Raw genomic sequence first — 18758 nt, forward strand, 5'->3', positions numbered from 1 at the left:
GGGGGGGGGGGGTCCTTGGAGACACAGACTGAGCTCAGGGACAGAGGCTGGAGGCCTGAGCTGAAGACTAGGCGCTGCGACTTGCTGATGTGAGACTTTTGAGACCTTTTGTCAACCTCTGTGTGCATGCACATGTGGTAGTGTGGTGGGGTATATATGATAGTAATAGCCACCTTCACGGAGCTGCTATGAGGATGAATGAGGTAGTTCTTACAAACTGTTTAGCATAAGTCACAGAACTGTGGCCGTGACATTCTGGGGGGAGGTCAGTGTTTTGGAGACACGATTGATGCGGATCACTTGCAGTGTTGGGGTCATGGAGCCTGTGAGGGCTTAGGTCAACAAATGGCTTGTTTTATCCTCTCTACTGGGAAATAGGTCCTGCTCACCTTTGGGGTTCGGTCATTTCTGCCCCTTTGTCCTTGCTTGACAGGCCCTTGGCCTCTTTCACTCCCACCCCTTCTACTGGGGACCGGATAAGGAGACCTGGACAAGGCGGTCCTCCCTGCTGGGTCTCTCCTAGCTCCTCAGGAGGCTCACAGCTAGAAACAGAAATGGCTGGCTGACAGAGCCCTCTCCAGCTGACTGAGTTTCCCTCTCATTATGATTCAGTTCCATCACAAGGAAGGCAGGGGTGCAGGGGAGGGTAGCGGGCTCTCTCTCTCTCTCTCTCTCTCTCTCTCTCTCTCTCTCTCTCTCTCTCTCTCTCTGCTCTCCTTGTGGAGTGAGCCAAGGGAGGCTGGAGAACAAGGCTGCCTGATAATCCAATGCCTGCCATGTGCTCTGTCACTGTTCTTGATGTCCCTGAAGGAAAAGGTTACTTCTCTCCTTCCCTGGGGGGAACTGGGACCCAGGGGTGCAGTGAGTGACCTCGGCCAGTGTAGAGTCCTCAGGGAGTCTGGTCAAGTACAGACTCAGTCAGATCAAACCCTAACACATAGCTAGAAAGTGGCTGGAGCTTCATGTATGTCTGGGTCTGTACTCTACTGGACTGGACCTATCCGGGTCCTCTACACCTTTCCGATAGATAGTTCTTTCCCCAGGCCAGCCACAGCCCTTGGAAAGGAACTGTTGAAATTCCATGGCTTCCTTTACTCTGATCCCAGAGATTTTTCTCTCTGATCTCTCAGATCAGAGAGAGCCTTTAGGTGTTTGAGTCAGGGTCTCTCTCTCCCTGGGAATAAGGCTACGACGCTGGCTGCCAATGAAACCCTTGGGACCCAGTTGTCTCTACCTCTCTAGGTCTGGGGTTACAGGTAGGAATTACTGTGTCCAGCTTCTTTGTGTGGGTTCTGGAGGCTGAGCTCAGGTCTTCACATTTGCACGGAGAACCCTTTCCCGTCGGAGCCATCCTCTCAGCCCAGAACCAGCCCACACAGGACCTCTGCCATCTTCTTAATCTGATTGTTAAGTTTCCAGGCAAGCCCACGTCCAAGGGGTCAGAATTTTCTAAACGAGAATCTCTAAAGCATGATTGAGGAAAAGCTCTGGGGAGGGGGAAGGGAAGAGGAAGCTAGGACGGCCGCTTGGTTAATCTCACTGTTAGATCTGGCTCTGAGGGAGGGGCTGGGGACGCTACAGAGGATCAGGCAGCCAGACTGATGAGACCTAACTTGGAGGAGGTGCTGATGCTAGCCGGCCTTCTGGGTGCTCACTGCTCCCCCAGTGGGTGTTTCTGAGTCAGGATCATATGGGGGATGTGTTTGGTCATTCATTATTCCTGGGCTTATTCAGGGGGCGGTCTGGAGTCTGATTTCCTGTCAACCCGGTGTTCTGTTGAAGAAGGCTGTGACATCTGAAGGGTTTGGTTTGTTTTAATCATGGCTTTATAATTACCTCCTTGTGGGTTGACAGCTGTTATTAGCATCACCTTGGGCTCTCCTTGAGGAGTTTTACATGCAGAAAGTGATCCAGCACCTCCGGAACGGATATCAGAAGCCCGGAAAGAAACAAGAGTTTTAAAGAGGCAACCAGGTTTTGTAAACACAGTCAATTCTGTCCTGTTCAAAGGAAGGGAGGGGGGTAGGTGGGCTAGCTCGATAATTTCATAAAGGGCCTGCGTTTTCTTTTTCTGTTGAATCTGTCATCTTTTACCATTTGGGGATATAGTGCTATTTCCTGAAGGGGACATGCAGCAGCAGCTGCTGGGGACTGTTGTATTGTCGCCTGGCAGCCACTCTGCGGTCATGGCAGTGAGGGAGAGTGAGGTTTTGGGAAAAGACTCCCACTCACTTAATGCTAGGAGCAGTTCGAGTTTGGAGAGAGAAAAGGGGACTAGTTGGGTCCACAGTGGGGATTATTGCTGTTTAAAATTCTACCCAGGTCAGTGTAAGAGGAATGTGTGAAATTATGGCAGAGCTGTGGTTGGCTATGAAAATTAGCTTTCTTTTTGGTAAATGGATCCCACTCCCCAAGAAGGCTGTGCTGTCTCCTTCAAGAAGGAGCCCCGCCCTGGAACCATCTAGAATTAGTTCTCAACTTGTGGATCAAGATCCTGTGTGCATCAGACAATCCTTTAACAGGGTTCCATCAGAAAACAGAGTCATTTACTTTATGGTTCTTCACAGTAGCAAAATTACAGTTATGAAATAATAAAATAATTTTATGCCTGGGGGAGGGGGGGAGTCACCACAATGTGAGGAATATTAAAAGGGTCACAGCACTAGGAAGGTGGAATCGTGGCGGGTGCATTGGGAAGGGAGCTGGTTTGGAATTCCTGCTACTAGCCGCTGACAGCCTCACTTTTTAATTCATTTTTTATAAGAGGTGAGGAAGAAATACTTTGTTACAATCTGGCAGGACGTAAGTGTAATGAAACAATGTAGGTAATTGTATTTTGGAAAGGAAGATTATTACACACAGAGAAAATGTAATCCTTGTCAGGTCTTTCCTCCTTCCAGCCAATGTATCAGAGCTGCCGTTTAGGAGCCAAAGTAATTGCTGACCATCTATCTGACTGACAGATCACCCCAAGACTCTGCCTGAGATAAATGAGCATCAGGAACTTCATTTCTCCCATGTCCGGCACATTTGACACATAGACTTCGGGTTGTAAGCAAAACGTTGTGGGACTGTGATAGGCAGCCTATTTTGGTTGAATGGGGCTTGTTCCGGTGACCCAGTAGAGAACTCTATAAGGGACGGAAAAGCGAGCCATGTTCCCAGAGCCAGGTGCCTGACACCACAGAGCCCCTAACTCCATAATTCTGTGACTATCAGTCATGCAGACAATGTCCCAAGCTTCTGGCATTCTGGCTAGACTCCACCCCCACAGTTACCTGACTATAGCCAGGTATGCTCCTCCCCATAGTTACCTGGAAATAGCAAAATATCCCAGCCCGCTATAAAAGGGGCTGCTTGGCCCCTCCTCACTCTCTTTAAGCCCTCGCCTTTCTTACTCTCTTTTCTAGCCCTCTTTCTCTCTCTCTCCCTTCTCCCTTCTCTCCACATGGCCATGGTCCAGTCTCTCTCTCTTTCTACCTTCTCTCTTTCCCCCTGCCTTTCTACAATAAAGCTCTAAAACCATAAACTGTCTCTGCTCATCAAGGCCCGTTATGTTTAAACAATGGGATAGGCTTTTCCCTAACTGGCTGCATCTAACCTCCTACTGGAAGGCCTTCCTGCACTCCAGCCACGAACCAGACCAAAGACTCTTGCCCACGTGGGAACCACCCAGCACCTCCCTCTCCCCCTGACCCCACCTCCCTTTGTCCCCAGGGCTGATGAGCCCCCCCCCCATTCTGTTCTCAGCTCTTCTGGGATGCCTGAGGCTGCGAACATGGTGCCTAGGCCTGCCCTTTGTCCACCACCCACTGAGTTGGGGTTCATGGCTTCACACAGCCAGACGGCCACTTGGGTAGAAAGCATGCGGCAGTCTTTCCAAGTCCGCCTGCCCAGAGCACCGGAACTCTGGCACGACTCGGGTTTTCTCCCACGCCTCTCTTTCTCCCACACCCACAGCCCCCCAAAATGTTTTAATCTTTTATTTTCACATTGAAAGGCATGGAAACTTTCAAAGAACCCAGTCAATTCTTACAGAGTTTGACAACTGATTTTCCTCTCTTCCTTCCCTTCTTCCCTCCTTCTTACCCCTCTCCCCCCCTCTCTCTTTAGACAAAGTTTTCCTATATAGCCTAGGGTGTCTTGACATTTGTATATGTATGTGTAAGTGTATATGTATGCAGGCCTGACATTCATATCTTCCTCCCCTCCCTCACCACTGCTGAGATTGACTTGGGCTACTAGACCCGGCTTTCTGATAGCCGCTCTTCACTTTCTTTATGGGAAGAGAGGAAATGATATTGAGTTCTTTATCAGAATTGTAAAATAAAGACAGGCAGAAGTGCACATTCAACACACACACACACACACACACACACACACACAGAGAGAGAGAGAGAGAGAGAGAGAGAGAGAGAGAGAGAGAGAGAGAGAGAGAGGATCTCTAAGATGGCTCAAAAGGGTGATTTAGATAGGTATGGCTGCCCCCTAATTCCAGTCACCAGGAGCCATCTTGGTTTCCAAGAGTGAGCCACACTTCTGCCATCCCCTCCCTCTTCTCTAATTCTACTCTTGTTCTTGGTCACTGCCCCCCGGCCCTCCCCCACATGCCATGTGGCTGTCCCTTAGTTAACTAAGGCCTGCCAGTGCCATTATAGCTAAGGACTGATGCTGGTTCAAGCAACAGGCTTGTAGGGTGTCTGGGATGTCAGCATTTGGAACCCTGGTCGTCAGGTCAGTAGAGAGCTACTCTTATCCATTGCAGGGCTCACATGTAACCCTCAGAGTGACTTTCTGAAGTCCACAAGTATAATCAAGCCAGCAGAGTCCGAGTTCTCCATAAAATTGAATTAGGGGAGCTGAGAGAATTAACTGTTTGTGCCTCCTCATGTGCAATGCATCTTTAATTACATTCCATAAAAACGTCTGGATGGATTGATGGGACTTTATTTAAGTTTTAGGTAGGCACAGGAAGAAAACGGTAGTGCAATATACCATGTTCTGTTAATACAGGCTTAGAACTCATTTACTTTATGGTGTTTCGACAAAATCTTTTGATGTGGGGCTACTTAAAAATATATTACCTTTGCAAAGATTTCCTCTAGAAGACAGAGTGGGTGCTCAGCAGCCCGTGAGCGGTCGACCAGATGACCAATTGACAACCATGTCAACACGCATAATTTACTGTACCAGCTCCCTGGGTACATGCAAAACACTGGTTTATTTTAGAAGAAAGAATACGTTTCTAAAATCTCTTTTCATCACACGGTAGGATTTATGAATCATGCCTTGTTGAACATCAGTTCTTTGCAATGGAAGGGGGAAAAAAAATCTCTTTGGTCCATCTGCTCTGCATTTCTATCCATTTGGATTATTTGAGGTTCTGGACTGGGGTGTGGCAGAAGGAAGGAAAATTGATGTAGCTTATCGTAAACAACAGCACCGTCCACAGAGAGAGGTTATCTTTCATCGTGAGGATTGTATTTATACTTGCAAAATGCTATCACTGCTCTGTCAGAATACTATAGTTGCACTATTTTTCTCTCCCTTCGGGATGCTTTTGATGGAAATAAAAGATTGTGTTCCCCCGCCCCTCCCCCCCCCCCGGGGCGTAGCTGTTTGCAGTTTTACTAAATGTGTTGGGTAAAAGCTGGGCTGATACCTCCCTCCTTATAGCTCCAAGGTTGCCATGGAGATGGAGACTGTATCTGCGCTGCCAGGGGCAAGTTAGCCCAACTAAGACTATGGGTGTGATGCGCCCCACGGATCTGTGGAGACACCTCCTTGTCTGGTAGGAAGAGTGGCAGATTAGATGATGTTGCTGGTTTCTAACTCTACCATGGGAAAGTACATTGGTGAGTGCTTGATGGGTTGGGCTCATGGGTTTATTAATGAACAAAAAGTGCTATCTTCTCTCTTGAGCAAAAGAAGTGGATTTGGCCCCAGCAAGGGCAGGGCTCTTTGACAGAGTGGGTTAGCATAGGTAAGAAGACTCTGAAAACCTACGCGATTGAACCTGCCCTTTATGCTACCAGTAATGTTCTCCCTGCGGCAGAACTAGAGACATGGCTTTGGGGGAAGGCCTGGTCTTCAGGGTGGATACACCTGAGTTGATACTTTAAGGCTTGCAGCTTGAAGTGGGTTTAATTTCTGTTGTTTGGCGTTTAACTCACAGGTAACATAAGCTAGGTGAAACTGGTGACCAAGCCTCCACTTGTAAGCACCTGCCCTAGTGTCTGTCAGCTCATCACGTCTGACCTCCCGAATTTCATTGCATCTCTCGCTCCCAGCTCCTTAGCTTTGGCAACTCTCTCCTGACGTGCTCTGGTAGAAGATACCTCAGAATTGCCATAGCCTGTGGGCCACTGGGCCATAGGAGCACTTGGTCATTGCTTCCTGGGTCTAGTGGCAGTTGGGGGCCTCACATGATATCACATGTAAGGGCATATGGCAACTCCTCAAGGCTCTCAGTACACGACAGCTCTTCTAGAGGGGTGAGAAGCTGCTGTGTGTGGCTGACGGAGTGCACGGATGCCGCTGTTCACTGCCTCTGCCTACAGCATAGTATACGAGAGGGAAGGCCTCGTCTCTGGGAGGCCCCTAGCATGTACCTTCATGGGGCCTGGCATAAGTTCATTCATGGCTCTTCCATGGGCCCCTAGTGGGTCTAGGGCGCTGGCCCACTAGGAGGTAGCACATCTTCTGGTTTCAGGCTGGTTGCCTTTAGCTCTCACAAGTACAGTAGAGGCTCTCAGACACTAATACTCAACCTAACCTGAACTTTCGCAGTTGGGCCCTTAGATGAGGGAGGCCTGGGTTGGTGATCTGCCTTCCTCTGGGATTATCTGGTTCATCTTTGCATCTGGGTTTCAGAAACGACAACTTTGTAAACACCCTCTTCTGTTGCATCCACCGTAACCCAGTGTAGCTCACAGATAAGCTCTGTGGAAAACAGAATTGTTAGACACTCGGGCTTTTTTCTTCAATGGAAGAAACGGACACCTGTTCCATTTGGAAGGCTGGAGTGGATGTCGTTTGATAACTGGGTGATCTTTTGCTTGTCCATGGAGCCTCACCTGAGTCCCCCAAATCCTGAGTATTGCTTATCAGTCAATAGAAACCATTCTCGTGCAAAAGGTACCGGGTTCTGTTAAAGAGATTGTACTTTGCAAAGGAGTTTTGATTTAGCACAACTAAAGCTTTATTGTGATAATCGTCATAAGGACACTTTTTAAAAAAAGTTTTACTGGAAAAAAATTAAACCACTTGGCATCAGACTCCAGAAGTTTGACGCAGTGCTGGCTAACTAATTTGAGCTGAACTACATTTCCTTCTTACCTCAACTGATTCATTTCTCTGCTGTCAGGATCCCCTTCACCCACCCCAATTTCATCTACTCTGCTTCTGTGTGATCCCAACAGCTGGGGCTCTGCCTTGTTTCATCAGAACCCCAGAAATCTACTTCTAAACCCGTGGTCCTGAGCCTTCCTAATGCTGTGACCCTTTCATATACTTCCTCAGGTTGCGGTAACCCCCCAACCATAAAATCATTTCAGCTACTTTACTGCATAACTGTAATTTTGCTATTGTTATGAATCATAATGTAAATATCTGATATGCAGGATATCTGACATGTGATCCTCCAAGGGGATTGGCACCCACGGGTTGAGAACTGATGCTCTAAACCCTAGAACAAATCAAGAGATAGTTGCCCATTAGTGGTCCCTGAAGCCAGTGACATTGGGTAAGCTCTCAAAGGCCACTTGCAATGCTTGCTTCTGCTTGCCCTGCTGTGCTGGGCTTGTCCTGCTGTCCTGGACTTGTCCTGCTGTCCTGGACTTGCCCTGCTGTGCTGGGCTTGCCCAGTCCTGCCTGCTTGTTCCCCAAGCTGCTTGCCAGCCATTTTGGGTGGCACCCAGATTGAAGGCAGCACATTTTAGACTCCAACCCAGAACTACACCCCATGGCTCAGGTACTGTCCCGAAGTCAACATAACAACACTGACAAACACGAGCCCGCACACAGGGGTGAGCATGGCGCCTCTTGGTCATTTATTTAATTAATGGTAACTCTGGTGTCATTGAAGAGATCAATCAGCCCCGGCACTCTCATTTTAATAGCATGGTAATTCATGTGAGATTCGTGTAGTCAGGGTTACAAGTCTCACCCTGGGGAGAGAACAAGATCCAGTATAACATGTGCTCAAGGCCACAATCTATTTTAACAACAGCAAGAAGAAGAAGAAGAGGAAGAAGGAGGAAGAGGAAGAGGAGGAGGAGGAGGAGGAGGAGGAAGAGGGGAAAAGGAAGAAGAGGAGGAGGAAGAGGAGGGGAAGGAGGAGGAAGGGAAGGAGGAGGAGGAGAAAATTAGAGGTCTATAATCTTCTCAACTTAAAACATCAGCTTTGCAGCAGATCTGCTAAGTTCGGCCTCCTTAGCTGTACCCGTGGGTGAGAATTCTTGTCTTTTGACAACCCACTGAACAGGCATTGAATCACCCAATTACTGCAAATTCTTTTCTAAATAGAAAGTACTCCACAGCTTCCAATGGAAAAATTCCAGGATCCGCAGCAAGTATCTAGCTGTTTGGCAGAAGTGGGGTTTGGGGCATGAACCGTGCTTCCATTGCTTTGCTTCCAGCTGCAGCAGAACTTCTCTGCGGATGACCTAGGAGAAACGTTGGGGAGCCAGGCATGCGAGCCTGCATCCTACCCTTCCCGCCTCTGGAGCTTCAGCCCCTACCTGGTGCAAAGAACAGGCCTCTTTCTTTGGGGGGCTTGTGTTCACTCAATCCACCATGCCTTTCAAGTGCTCAGCTCAGCCAGAGAATTTGATACACTCGGAGGCTGAGGGAGGAGGGGCTGCAAGGAGGAGCTGGAAGTGTGAGGAGGGGGGTGCAGGGGTGGTTTGGAGGGGCCAGATGTTCTAACCCCCCCTCATTTTCTCATGACAGGAGCAATTAGCTTCTAAATAAAGCTTTTAATTGAGACTTCAACACTGCGTTAGCACTTGTCCTAGTTACTCTTCTCCTTGATGGGACACAGTATCCTGACAAAATCAGCTTGAGGGAGGAACAGTTTGTTATGGCTCTCGGGTTGGGGGATGCAGTCCATCATGGTTGTGGCAGGAGTTGGAGGTTGCTGGTCACGTTGTATCCTCACTCAGGAAGCAGGAAGAAATGAAGGTGACCACCTGACTTCCTCTTTCCGCAGTTCAGGACCCTCTCCCCTCCATGGAATGGTGCCAGTTACAGTGGGGTAGGTCTTCCTATCTCGATGAACTCAATCCAGGAAATCCCTTGCAGACATGACCAGACCTTAGCCATCGTACCATTTAACCTTAAATGAAAAAGGCTTCTCTTCATTCTCTTTATGCTTATGCTGCAGGCAGGTACAGTGATGGAATAGTCTAAGGCAATGGAACATAATGAAGAATGCAGAGTCTAAGGCCACCCACATCTGGACCTGGTTTTGCTCCATTCTCACATCTGTCTGAAACCTCAGCACAACTCGAGGGGAGCCCCTCCCCCGACACATTTGGGTTTCTTATCTGTAAAACCGGAGGACACTATTTCACACCTTGTTGTGGTTTAAATGACGCACGATTACCAATGGTTATCTTGTAAGACACACGGCCCTCTAAGCATGAATATATTATCCCTCTAATTAAGGCCAACACTCGAAAAGATAAAGGGTATCGTTGTGGCGTCTAAAGTTTCCATTAACATTTAAACCCAAGGCAAAGCAAGATCTGGAAGTGAATCCAGCTGTTGCATACGATTTTTGAAAACCCTTCCGGTGGGGTGTCTTCAAGGTTCCTTCCAAGTCAACCACAGCGTGAGTTGGTTTGCCTACCACCCACGGTGAAGTGTGATCATGTCACTAGTACTTCATGTGTTCTAGGGTGACCCCACTGGCCACTCGTCAAGATAGTTCCTTGTGCTGGGGCTGTGACTCTAGCTGGGATCTGTCCTGGCTGCGGCTCATTCGGGCTTCTGGCTGCAGCCCATGGCCCAGCACACAGAGCTCCAAAGGAGATGCCCACTTGGTGCTACTACCCTGCAATTCTGGGACGCGGGAGTTGTTCCAAGGTGGGAGTTCTTGCTTGGGGTTCTCCTCACTGCTGCTGCTGCTGCTGCTGCTAAAAATAAATAAATAAAAAAGTACAAGGACATGTCAGACACTCCTCCACTCTTTCTCCTGCTTCCTTCCCTGTACCTCGCTCTCCTCTGCCCATCTCTCCCCTCTGCATCCCTCTTATATCTAGCCTAGGGTTGGACTTGGGTATCAGGCCTCTGTCTTTCCGTATCACACTTTGGCAGGCTAGATTGTCGGTTCTGCATGCCTGGCTGGTTAGACGTGGTGGGAGCCAGTTCCCTGCACTTCCAAGGCAGGCTGATTCCTGCTCCCCCATCTCAGCTTAGAATCCTGTGGCTCTGACCTAAGCCTGAGAGGACGGGACCTTTGTTTTGTCTTGTTTCTCTAAAGCACGTCTTGCTTAATAAAGAGCTGGGCTTAGTTGCTTGAATTAAAAACAATAACAGCAAGGGTAAAAAAAAAAAAATCCTCCCTGCTCAGCACAGCTGCCATTCCTTTCCTGAATAGAATCAAATAGAAATGGCTTTGAGTAGTCTCACCCAGTGATTGGCTAGACTAGAGCTTCCCTACCCCCGGAGTGCCCTGACTAAGGGTGTGAAAGGGGAAGGGACTCTCACAGAACTCCAATTCGGGAGAGTAGGGTGTGATTATGACAAGCCTGGAACAAGCCTAGGGAGGCAGGACTAACTCTAAAAGCCGCAAGGGCTGCTGGCAGCGGGGAGGATGGAATCTGGCCGCCTGGGTTGAAATCTTGCCTCTTCCTCTTGCCATCTGTGTGCCTTGCTGCATGTGAATTAACCACTGAGTCTGAGTTTTTCCTTTGTAAACTGGAAATCAGAACAGTGCGGAGCTCTCCGGGGCCTCTAGGTACCAGTGCTGAGTGAAATGGAAAATTGTGTGCACAACTTCCCTGTACACGCGCTCAGTGGATGATGGGGAGCTGTCTCTACTGTGCTGCTTTATAGGAAGTCGCACCCGGAAGGGGGGCTCTAGGGACCACACATCATACATTTTCAGTACCCAAGGCTCAGGGAACTGGGCCTGGGCTAGAGAGCTCTTAGTCACTTCCAGAGCAGGACGAGAGCTCTGCCTCCCACCTGTACAGCCCTGTGACATTCTGCCTGTGACGACATGTTCCTGCGTGCTTACCCCACACATGGGCGTCAAACCAGTGGACAAGACTGTGTTTGGATGTGAATAGTATCAGAGTGGGAGGAGTAGAGTGTGGTTCGGGTGGCGCACATTCATAATATTTCAAGATCGAGAAGCCTGCTGGGCCTTCGAGCCACTGTCACAGAGAACACAGTGACCTCTAGTCCACGGCTGTCTCTTCACCCTTCTTCCCGAACCTTGGGAAGTAGGATAAGTGCACAGGTTGTACCTTTTCCACGCCCTAGACTTTGTTCTCTGTGTTCCCGGGGCTGGAAGGGAAAGGGGAGAGACGTGCTACCCTGTGAAGACTGACACGGTGGCACAAAAGTTTGATTTAAAATCTCTTTCTCTCTCTCTCTCAGCCTCACCTGATTTCCATTGTCTGCATGAAGCTGAGGCCAGGAGCCTGATAATTTACAGGCTGTCACACTCTCTGGCTGTGGTCTGTCTCTTTCTGGAACTGTTAAGACAGACTGCCTACCTGCTGTCTTGCTGGCCACTGGGCAGCCTGAGCCAAGCATCCTGTGGGACTCACACAGTGCTCCAGCCTAACCAGTTCAGGTCAGGCAATGATGAGAAGCGTTGAGTGTAGGGGAGAAAGTCTTAGAAGTTTCTGGAGTGTTTATTGGACTCCAGGACTTTGAGACTAGAGGTGCAGTCTCACCTGGGGGGTTGGCATATACACAAAGAGTCAAAGCCCAGTGGTTGAGCTTTCTGGAGATAACCTCTGAGGACTGTTCCTGACCTGTAGGGCCCCTGAGCAGGAGGATATAAACATCATTCTTTTTCTACAAAACAGGCTTGTGCCTAGCATGGAGTGACAGAAGGGAAGGAGTCAAGGTCAGCTCTAGGGCCTTGGAGTCTGCCTGCCTGTCTCAGCTGCAAGACAATGCGCATGACAGTGTGTCCTGGCAAGCGCCAAGTTTGGAAGCCCTCTCTGTCTCTCTGGCACCAACTTGTGTGGTCTTGGGGCAGCCATCCCTAAGCCCCTAGTACCGTTTATTCACAGGCAGGATGGTGGAAAATGATCCCTGTTTTCTGTAGAGAGACAAAGGCTCGGTGCGCTTACCTGTGGATGGGCTTCTGCCTCACACGCAAAACGCGCACCTCAGTGTAGGGTGGTTGGTGGGAGACGGGCATTTCCCCTTCCTGGGTTCAGACTTTGTAGTCATACCCAAAAGAAGGGAGATGGGAGCAAGTGATAACGTGACCTTCTAATTGACGTTGGTGGGCTCTTCTTTCAAGTCACAAGTATGACTCCTTTACACACACACACACACACACACACACACTCTCTCTCTCTCTCTCTCTCTCTCACACACACACACGCACACACACTCACACAGTATTGAGATTCAGAACATGAAACAACCTTTTAGGCTGTTCTATTTGGAGGAGAAGCCTGGGAGAAGGGCATTATTTTCTTCTTGAGCAATTTTACGCTCCTGCTGTTTTAAAATGTTAGTGTTTTTAATTAATGCCTTTTATTGCTCCTGTACTCTCAAGATCTCCCCCTGAAGGGCGCAGTTTTAGAAATCTAATATCAGAGTAAGTAGTGTTTATCGAGGTTCTTAGAAAGAAAAGAGCAGAGTTATGCTAAGATTCTTGCAAAAATAATCAATATTTCATTTCTTTCAAGTGGCTGGGGAAGGTTATAGAACTATTACCATGCACAACTTTCCCAAGATACTATCTTTATTTAAAATTGACTGCCAAGTACTTTGTAAAAAGAAAAAAAAATTACCATTTATGCCTAGATACATTGTGAAACCCGTGATGCATATCACCCAGGCAGAAATTAACTGCCGGTTGACACGGCTGAGAGCAATACAGACAGCAAGCGCTGGCGTCGGAGCATTGTCTCATCTGATATCAAGTGCCCTGATAGAGTGTGTCTCTAATAGACCTCCGCTTAACATGCCCCCCACTCCCACCCGCTGCTTGTTCTGTAACACAATCCATCAAGCATAGGAGTGCTTTCAGCTCATGGGTTGGGTCTTCTGCCTCCTAGACCCCACAGCTCTGTGCAGGTTGGGCCAATAGCTCGTATCAACCTGTCCCTGCTGAGAAAGGCACACTGGGCATTCAGTCTGCCTGGGGCAGGAAGGGCAGCTGCTGGTACTCATGAGTGCCCCTATTCTACAGATGTCTGAAGCCAGTGGAGACATGCAGCCAAGTCCTCAGGGATCTGGGGACCTGCTCCACTATTTCTATTCTTGTCTTCAGGACCAGTCGTTCTTAAGGTGTGGGCCCTGGGTATCTCAGAGACCCTTCTGGGTGGGGGAAGCTCAAGGTGCAACCAATTTTCCTCATAATTCAAAGGTGTTCCTAGTTCATGTTCTTAGGAATGTCGTTAGGGTAGTTGTGAATCGATGGATATTATGGAGGTTCTGAGAATTCAGCTGTCTTTTCTACTAAGCCGGATAACACCAACAGGTCTGCAAAATGCAAGATGGAAATATTCCTCTCTCTCTCTCTCTCTCTCTCTCTCTCTCTCTCTCTCTCTCTCTCTCTCTCTCTCTGTCTCCTTTCTTTTAATGAATATGTATTTTTGGCCTGCCATGGTGACTCATGACTGAACTCAGGAGGCTGAGGCAGGAGGATTGTGAGTTTAATACCAGTTGTTTTGTTTGTTTTGTTTTGTTTTGTTTCTTCCAGGAATGTATTATTTTTGTGAGTATAAAATGGGCTTATTTACATATTTCTCAGTTTAAACTTCTAATAAAAATAGTAGGTATAACCCACATATATATTAGCTACTGGTTTCTCAATAATTTTTTTTTAAGAGTTTAAAAGACCCTGATGATGATTAGAGAACCTCCCAGGGGAATCGACAACACGGGCTAGCTGTTACTTTCAGGCAGGTTGTGAGCCAGCTTCTGGGGCAGGGCCGTCCGCTGTGGTCAGCACGACCCCTGGCTATTTTCCACACTTTATCCTCTACTGTGTCTTCCTTTGGAACACAGTTTGAAATCTATTAAACCAGACAGTCCACAGAGCCCGCTCCCTCTGCCTACACCCTCCGGACAGTGGTACGAGGCACCCTTTTACCTGTTTTGGCAGGGACAGGGACGGAATTCCCAGTCTGAGCGAGGCAGCTGAAGCGGGTCACCCTGCTGGCGCTGGCGGTCTGAAGCTGTCCTTCTGACAAAAGGCAGGGGATTGAAGGCATTCAGAACCGTTCTCTTCTGTGAGTCTGCCCTCAGTCGCTGCCCTGAGCTGCCCCTCCAGCCTCCTGTTGGGGTCCTCAAAAGGCCCCCAGGATCTGGCAGCGTCTGTGGATGGGATGAGGAGGATGAAGATTTAGCTTCAAAGAGAGAAGTGGCGGCTGGGAAGAATATGGAACGCGTGTTCCTGGATGCTTTGGCTGCGGTAGCCTCACTGTCTTCAGAATGACTTGAGTCCTTGGATCCCCGCGACGGAGACACTGAGGGGGATGAAGAGGAGGCAGAGGAGGGAGTGTTTGTTTCTGTCCGTTGAACAGGAGGGCTCCCTGAGGCTGGGTTGGACTGCGGCGGGTGGCATGGCGGGGAAGTGGTTTTCCTTGTGGCTGGTGGGCTCAGAGTCCTGGGACTCAGAGGAGGACTGGGGGAGCTGAGGACAGCAGGGAGGACCGGCTGGGATGGTCCATGAGCGGAGGGCAGGTTCTGCAGCCTCCTGTCCCCTTGGGACGCCCACTGTACTCTTTGGGGAGAGACCTTTCTGACTCTTGGAGGACTTCTCTCTGGACCCTTCCTGGACGCTTCTGGAGGGTGTGGGTCTCGTGAACATCTGGCCAGGCTGGGCTCCAACGTCCTGCTTTGCCCAGGTGTAGGGTTGGTGTGGTGCCAGGGAATCGCCTTCTGGTGTAGCTTGGAGAAGCCTGCCATAGTCTCTGCTTGGGCCTGAATCTGAGCCCCGCTCTCTGCCTCTGGGTTTGGGCTAGTTGTTTGCTGAGAGTTCAGGTCCAAGGTCAACTTTCTGGAGTTGCCCGTATTCCTGGTGTTCCCCGGCCTGGTGCTGTGTAGTCTCGGGGAGCTGCCATTGCCTTTGCTGGGGAGCAGGTCCATGGGGCTCATGGAGGCTTTCAACTTGGGGGAAGCCCATGTTCTTTTTGGGTGGCTAGCCTCTTGAAGATCTGGGAACAGGGTCTCTCCCAGGGAGCTCCCTGCTGGCTGGTTACCTTCTGGACATTCCAGAGTGGTGAATGATTTGTCCATCAGGACTTCCGGAGGTGGTGGAGGGAGGTTCTCTAGGTCCTCCTCTGCATCATTGCTAATGTCTTCACTCTCAGACGCTTCAGCTGGAGAAAGGGAGGGAAAGGGTGCAGAAGGCCTCCAGCCTGCTGCTGGAGAAATCTGGGGCTTAGGATACAGGGGGGCTAGCCCCCTGTAAATAGGAAATCTGGGAGGCATGGCAGGAACCCCCCATTTCCTGAGGCAGGGGCTTGACCCCAAGTTCCTACAGTTCTTTGGCATCCTCAGACTCTCAGTAGGACTGAACGTCTCAATAAGCTTCTTGACCGATGGTCTGGTGGGACAGGCCCTGATGTCTCGTTCATTGTCCCTGGGAGCCCTACTGTTCTTGCCACAAAAGATGGCATTTGGCAGCTTTTCAGCCTTCCCCTGGCCAGGCTGGTCACTGTCAAAGCAGGGACTACCTTTTTGGAAGATGCTCTTGTCCTGATTGGGCAAAATGCTGAAGTTTTGGGTCAGAGAGGCCTTGAACTTGCTGATGGCACTACTGGGACTCACCCTGCAGTTGGTGAGGGGCCATAGCATTGATGCCCTGGGCGGCAGACATTGTTCCCGGCTCTGCCCCTGCCGTGTGGCCCCCAGGGCATAAAATACCTCCAGCCTCCGACTGAGGTCTGTCTGGACCCTCCTCAGCTCCTGGAGGGTGGGGTCTTCAACGTGGCTCTTCAGGCTTCCCTCTGATTGCGACCTCCTTTGTCTCTCAGGGGCCCTCCTGCTGCCACTGACTGACCTGGGTCTCGGAGGGACCACTGTCCCCCCTTCCTCCTCCTCAGCCCAGTCCTGAGGTCTGGAAGGCTCGGGGACAAACTTGATCCTCTCGCTGATGGCTTCTTTCATCTTCAGAATCATTTCCTGGGCCTGGGGGTTCCTAAGATCCTTGGAGTACGGCTGAAACAGGCTTTCCCGCAGGTCAGGTGAGGACCGTGGTCTTGAAGGTAGAACTTTCTGTAGCTCCGGATGCAGGTCTGTGCCGCTAAGTTCATCTTCCTCCTCTGGGCTGCTGCCCTCCTCTTCACTCAGGGATGGAGCATCTGCCAACCCAGAGCATCGAGAAAGTGGTATCCGCACAGGGATCTCAGCCCCCAGGGAGTCCCATGGAAGGCTTTTGGCAGCCTCTGAAGGCCCGGAGGTGACTGCTTCTGGACCTGCGCCGGAAGTGCCCAAGCTCCTGGCTTCATCTTGCACTGCGGGTTGAACCTTTGCTATCCTAGGACTCGACAGTGGACAGTCCTGGGGTCTGTCTGAACCTGTCCAGTATGGTCCTTTCTGCCAGGCATGCCCTGACGGCCTGGCCTCCACGTGGGCTGCAGCTCCTGGCTTCCAGTCTCCAAGTTCTGCGGCCAAGTCCCAGCTGGCTTGCTTGCCCAGCTTCTCCAGGGAGTGCACAGACTCATTGTCAGCACCGATGCCACTGTCCTCAGAGCATAAGGGTGGACCCAGCAGCCCTGAGTCACCGTGGCCGCTGGTCAGGCTCTCTAGCTGTCCCAGGGCCCTGAGGAGACATTCATCGATACCTCTCTTGGTGCTCAGTTTACCCTCCAGGTGGCCGGCGGTGGATCTGAGGCAGCTGCTGGAGCCCTCCAGGAAGCTCCCAGTGAGGGCAGCCACTGTGCCATGGAGCGCCCGCAGCTTGCTGACTGTGTACTGCAGCAGCTGTTGCAGGAGGTCTGGGTGTTGTTCCCAGGTCTCGCCTTTCCTCACTGGCCACACCAGATCCCCTCGAACTTTCTGGAGGAGCGCGTCTCCATCTTTAGAGATCTCGCCCAGAAGCTGGCCGGCCTCCTCGAAGCACAGCAGCAGGAAGCTGAGCATGGGCCGCAGCAACCCCCAGGTCTGGCTGGCTTGCTGGACGAGGCGCACAATGGCTTCATATCTGGAAAGGCTGGTGTGCAGGTAGGCATAAGCATGCTGGTGGGCCTTTACCAGGGGCTCAGGGAAGTCCACTTGGCCCTTTGACTCAGGAGCCGATTGGCAGCAGTGGTCCTGGCTGTCTGGTTGATGGCACATTGGCTCTCTGTCCCCCTTGGAGGTCTCGTGGGGAGTGTTCTCCTTACTCTCTTCCCCAGAGAAATCTACTTCCTGTGTCCTGTGGGAGCCTTCTGTCCTGAATGAAATGTCCATAGCCCCGTGGCTTTGGGGTTTGTTTACCTGGAGGATTTGGCTTTCTGGAATCAGACCTTCCATAGCTTTTGGGAGCTGATGAACACCTTCAGCCATGGCCTGCAGCTTCTTGGAACTTGCCGCCGTCTCCTCTGCCAGCCTCTCTCCCAGGTGCAGCTCGCCACCAGGGTCACAGAAGGTGGAACTTTGAACCAGCAAAGGGATGGGGCATTTTGGGCTGCCCCACTGACTTCCTGGCAAAATTGCTTTCGGCTTCTTAAAAAACTGAATGCCACTCTTGGCAACGCTGTTGACGATGACGTTGTGTGATGGCGTGCACCCCATGGTTTCAGCTTGTCACCGTCTTCTACCTCCACAGTCTTTGGAGAACCCTTGGAACTGGTAACAGAGAGCTCTCTGGATGATCCATCTGGACGACCCCAGACCAGACTGGGAGTCCACCGTACAAACTCCTAGACTTGGAGCCCAGGCCACAATGAAGAGAAAGACATGCCTGTTGCCCTAAGTTTCGATGCTACTGAGCATCCAGACAGTTCCGAGGGGCCCAGTCTCAGGGATTATGAACTTGTTTTGCTCATGTCCTGACAGATGTGGATGGCAAGAGGCGCTTTAAGCTTATTAGGTTAATCACACCCCAGCCAGTCAGCACTCGGCATGTTCCAATATAGAACTTCTCGGCATTTACTATCTTGGGAACCGATTATTCTGGCACGTGCTTGTGCTTTAATTCTGTTCAGATGCCTGCCGTAGGAAACCTAGAGAAATGAGCCATAATTGCAAAAGGCTCGGGAAGATGTTGTGGGAGGGAACTGGGGGCTTGCTGATGACAGAGCCTGGGAAAGATGTGACCTTTGTAGTTTAATAAGGGCAAACCAGCTAAGGGGTCCAAATGCTGGGCATGGTGACGCATTCCTGACATTCTGGCACTCAGGGGGCTGGGGAAGGAGGATTGCTAGCGTGCTTACCCAGTGAGTTCTAAGCTAGCCTGAGCTACAGAGTGAAGCTCTGTCTTAAGGACACAAAAGCAAAGCAAGACCAAACCAAATGCAGGAATAAACAAGAAATGCAGCAATAGAAAATAGAGTCAGGAGGAATCATGTTCTCCCTGGTCTGGAGGAGGAAGATAGAGAAACTCACTGTCACACAGACTCAAT

The 18758-nt window shown here is 50.3% G+C and overlaps 1 protein-coding gene across 2 annotated transcripts; it reads right to left on the bottom strand.

Moving 5' to 3' along the window:
- Positions 1 to 8054: 8054 nt before the first annotated feature.
- Pcare (photoreceptor cilium actin regulator) lies at positions 8055 to 18242 on the bottom strand. Of its 2 annotated transcripts, none has more exons than XM_029531538.1 (2): positions 14300 to 18242; positions 8055 to 10139 (listed from the first exon to the last, which is right to left on the bottom strand). In XM_029531538.1, exons 1-2 carry the CDS (start codon positions 17926 to 17928, stop codon positions 9923 to 9925), a joined length of 3846 nt encoding a protein of 1281 aa, XP_029387398.1. In that variant the 5' UTR covers positions 17929 to 18242; the 3' UTR covers positions 8055 to 9922. The 2 variants fall into 2 exon arrangements, with proteins under 2 accessions (XP_029387398.1, XP_021074043.1); XM_021218384.2 differs by having other exon boundaries at positions 8959 to 10136.
- Between the last annotated feature and the right edge of the window lie 516 nt (positions 18243 to 18758).

Source organism: Mus pahari, chromosome 18 (assembly GCF_900095145.1).
Source record: "Mus pahari chromosome 18, PAHARI_EIJ_v1.1, whole genome shotgun sequence".
Classification (NCBI taxonomy): Eukaryota; Metazoa; Chordata; class Mammalia; order Rodentia; family Muridae; genus Mus; species Mus pahari.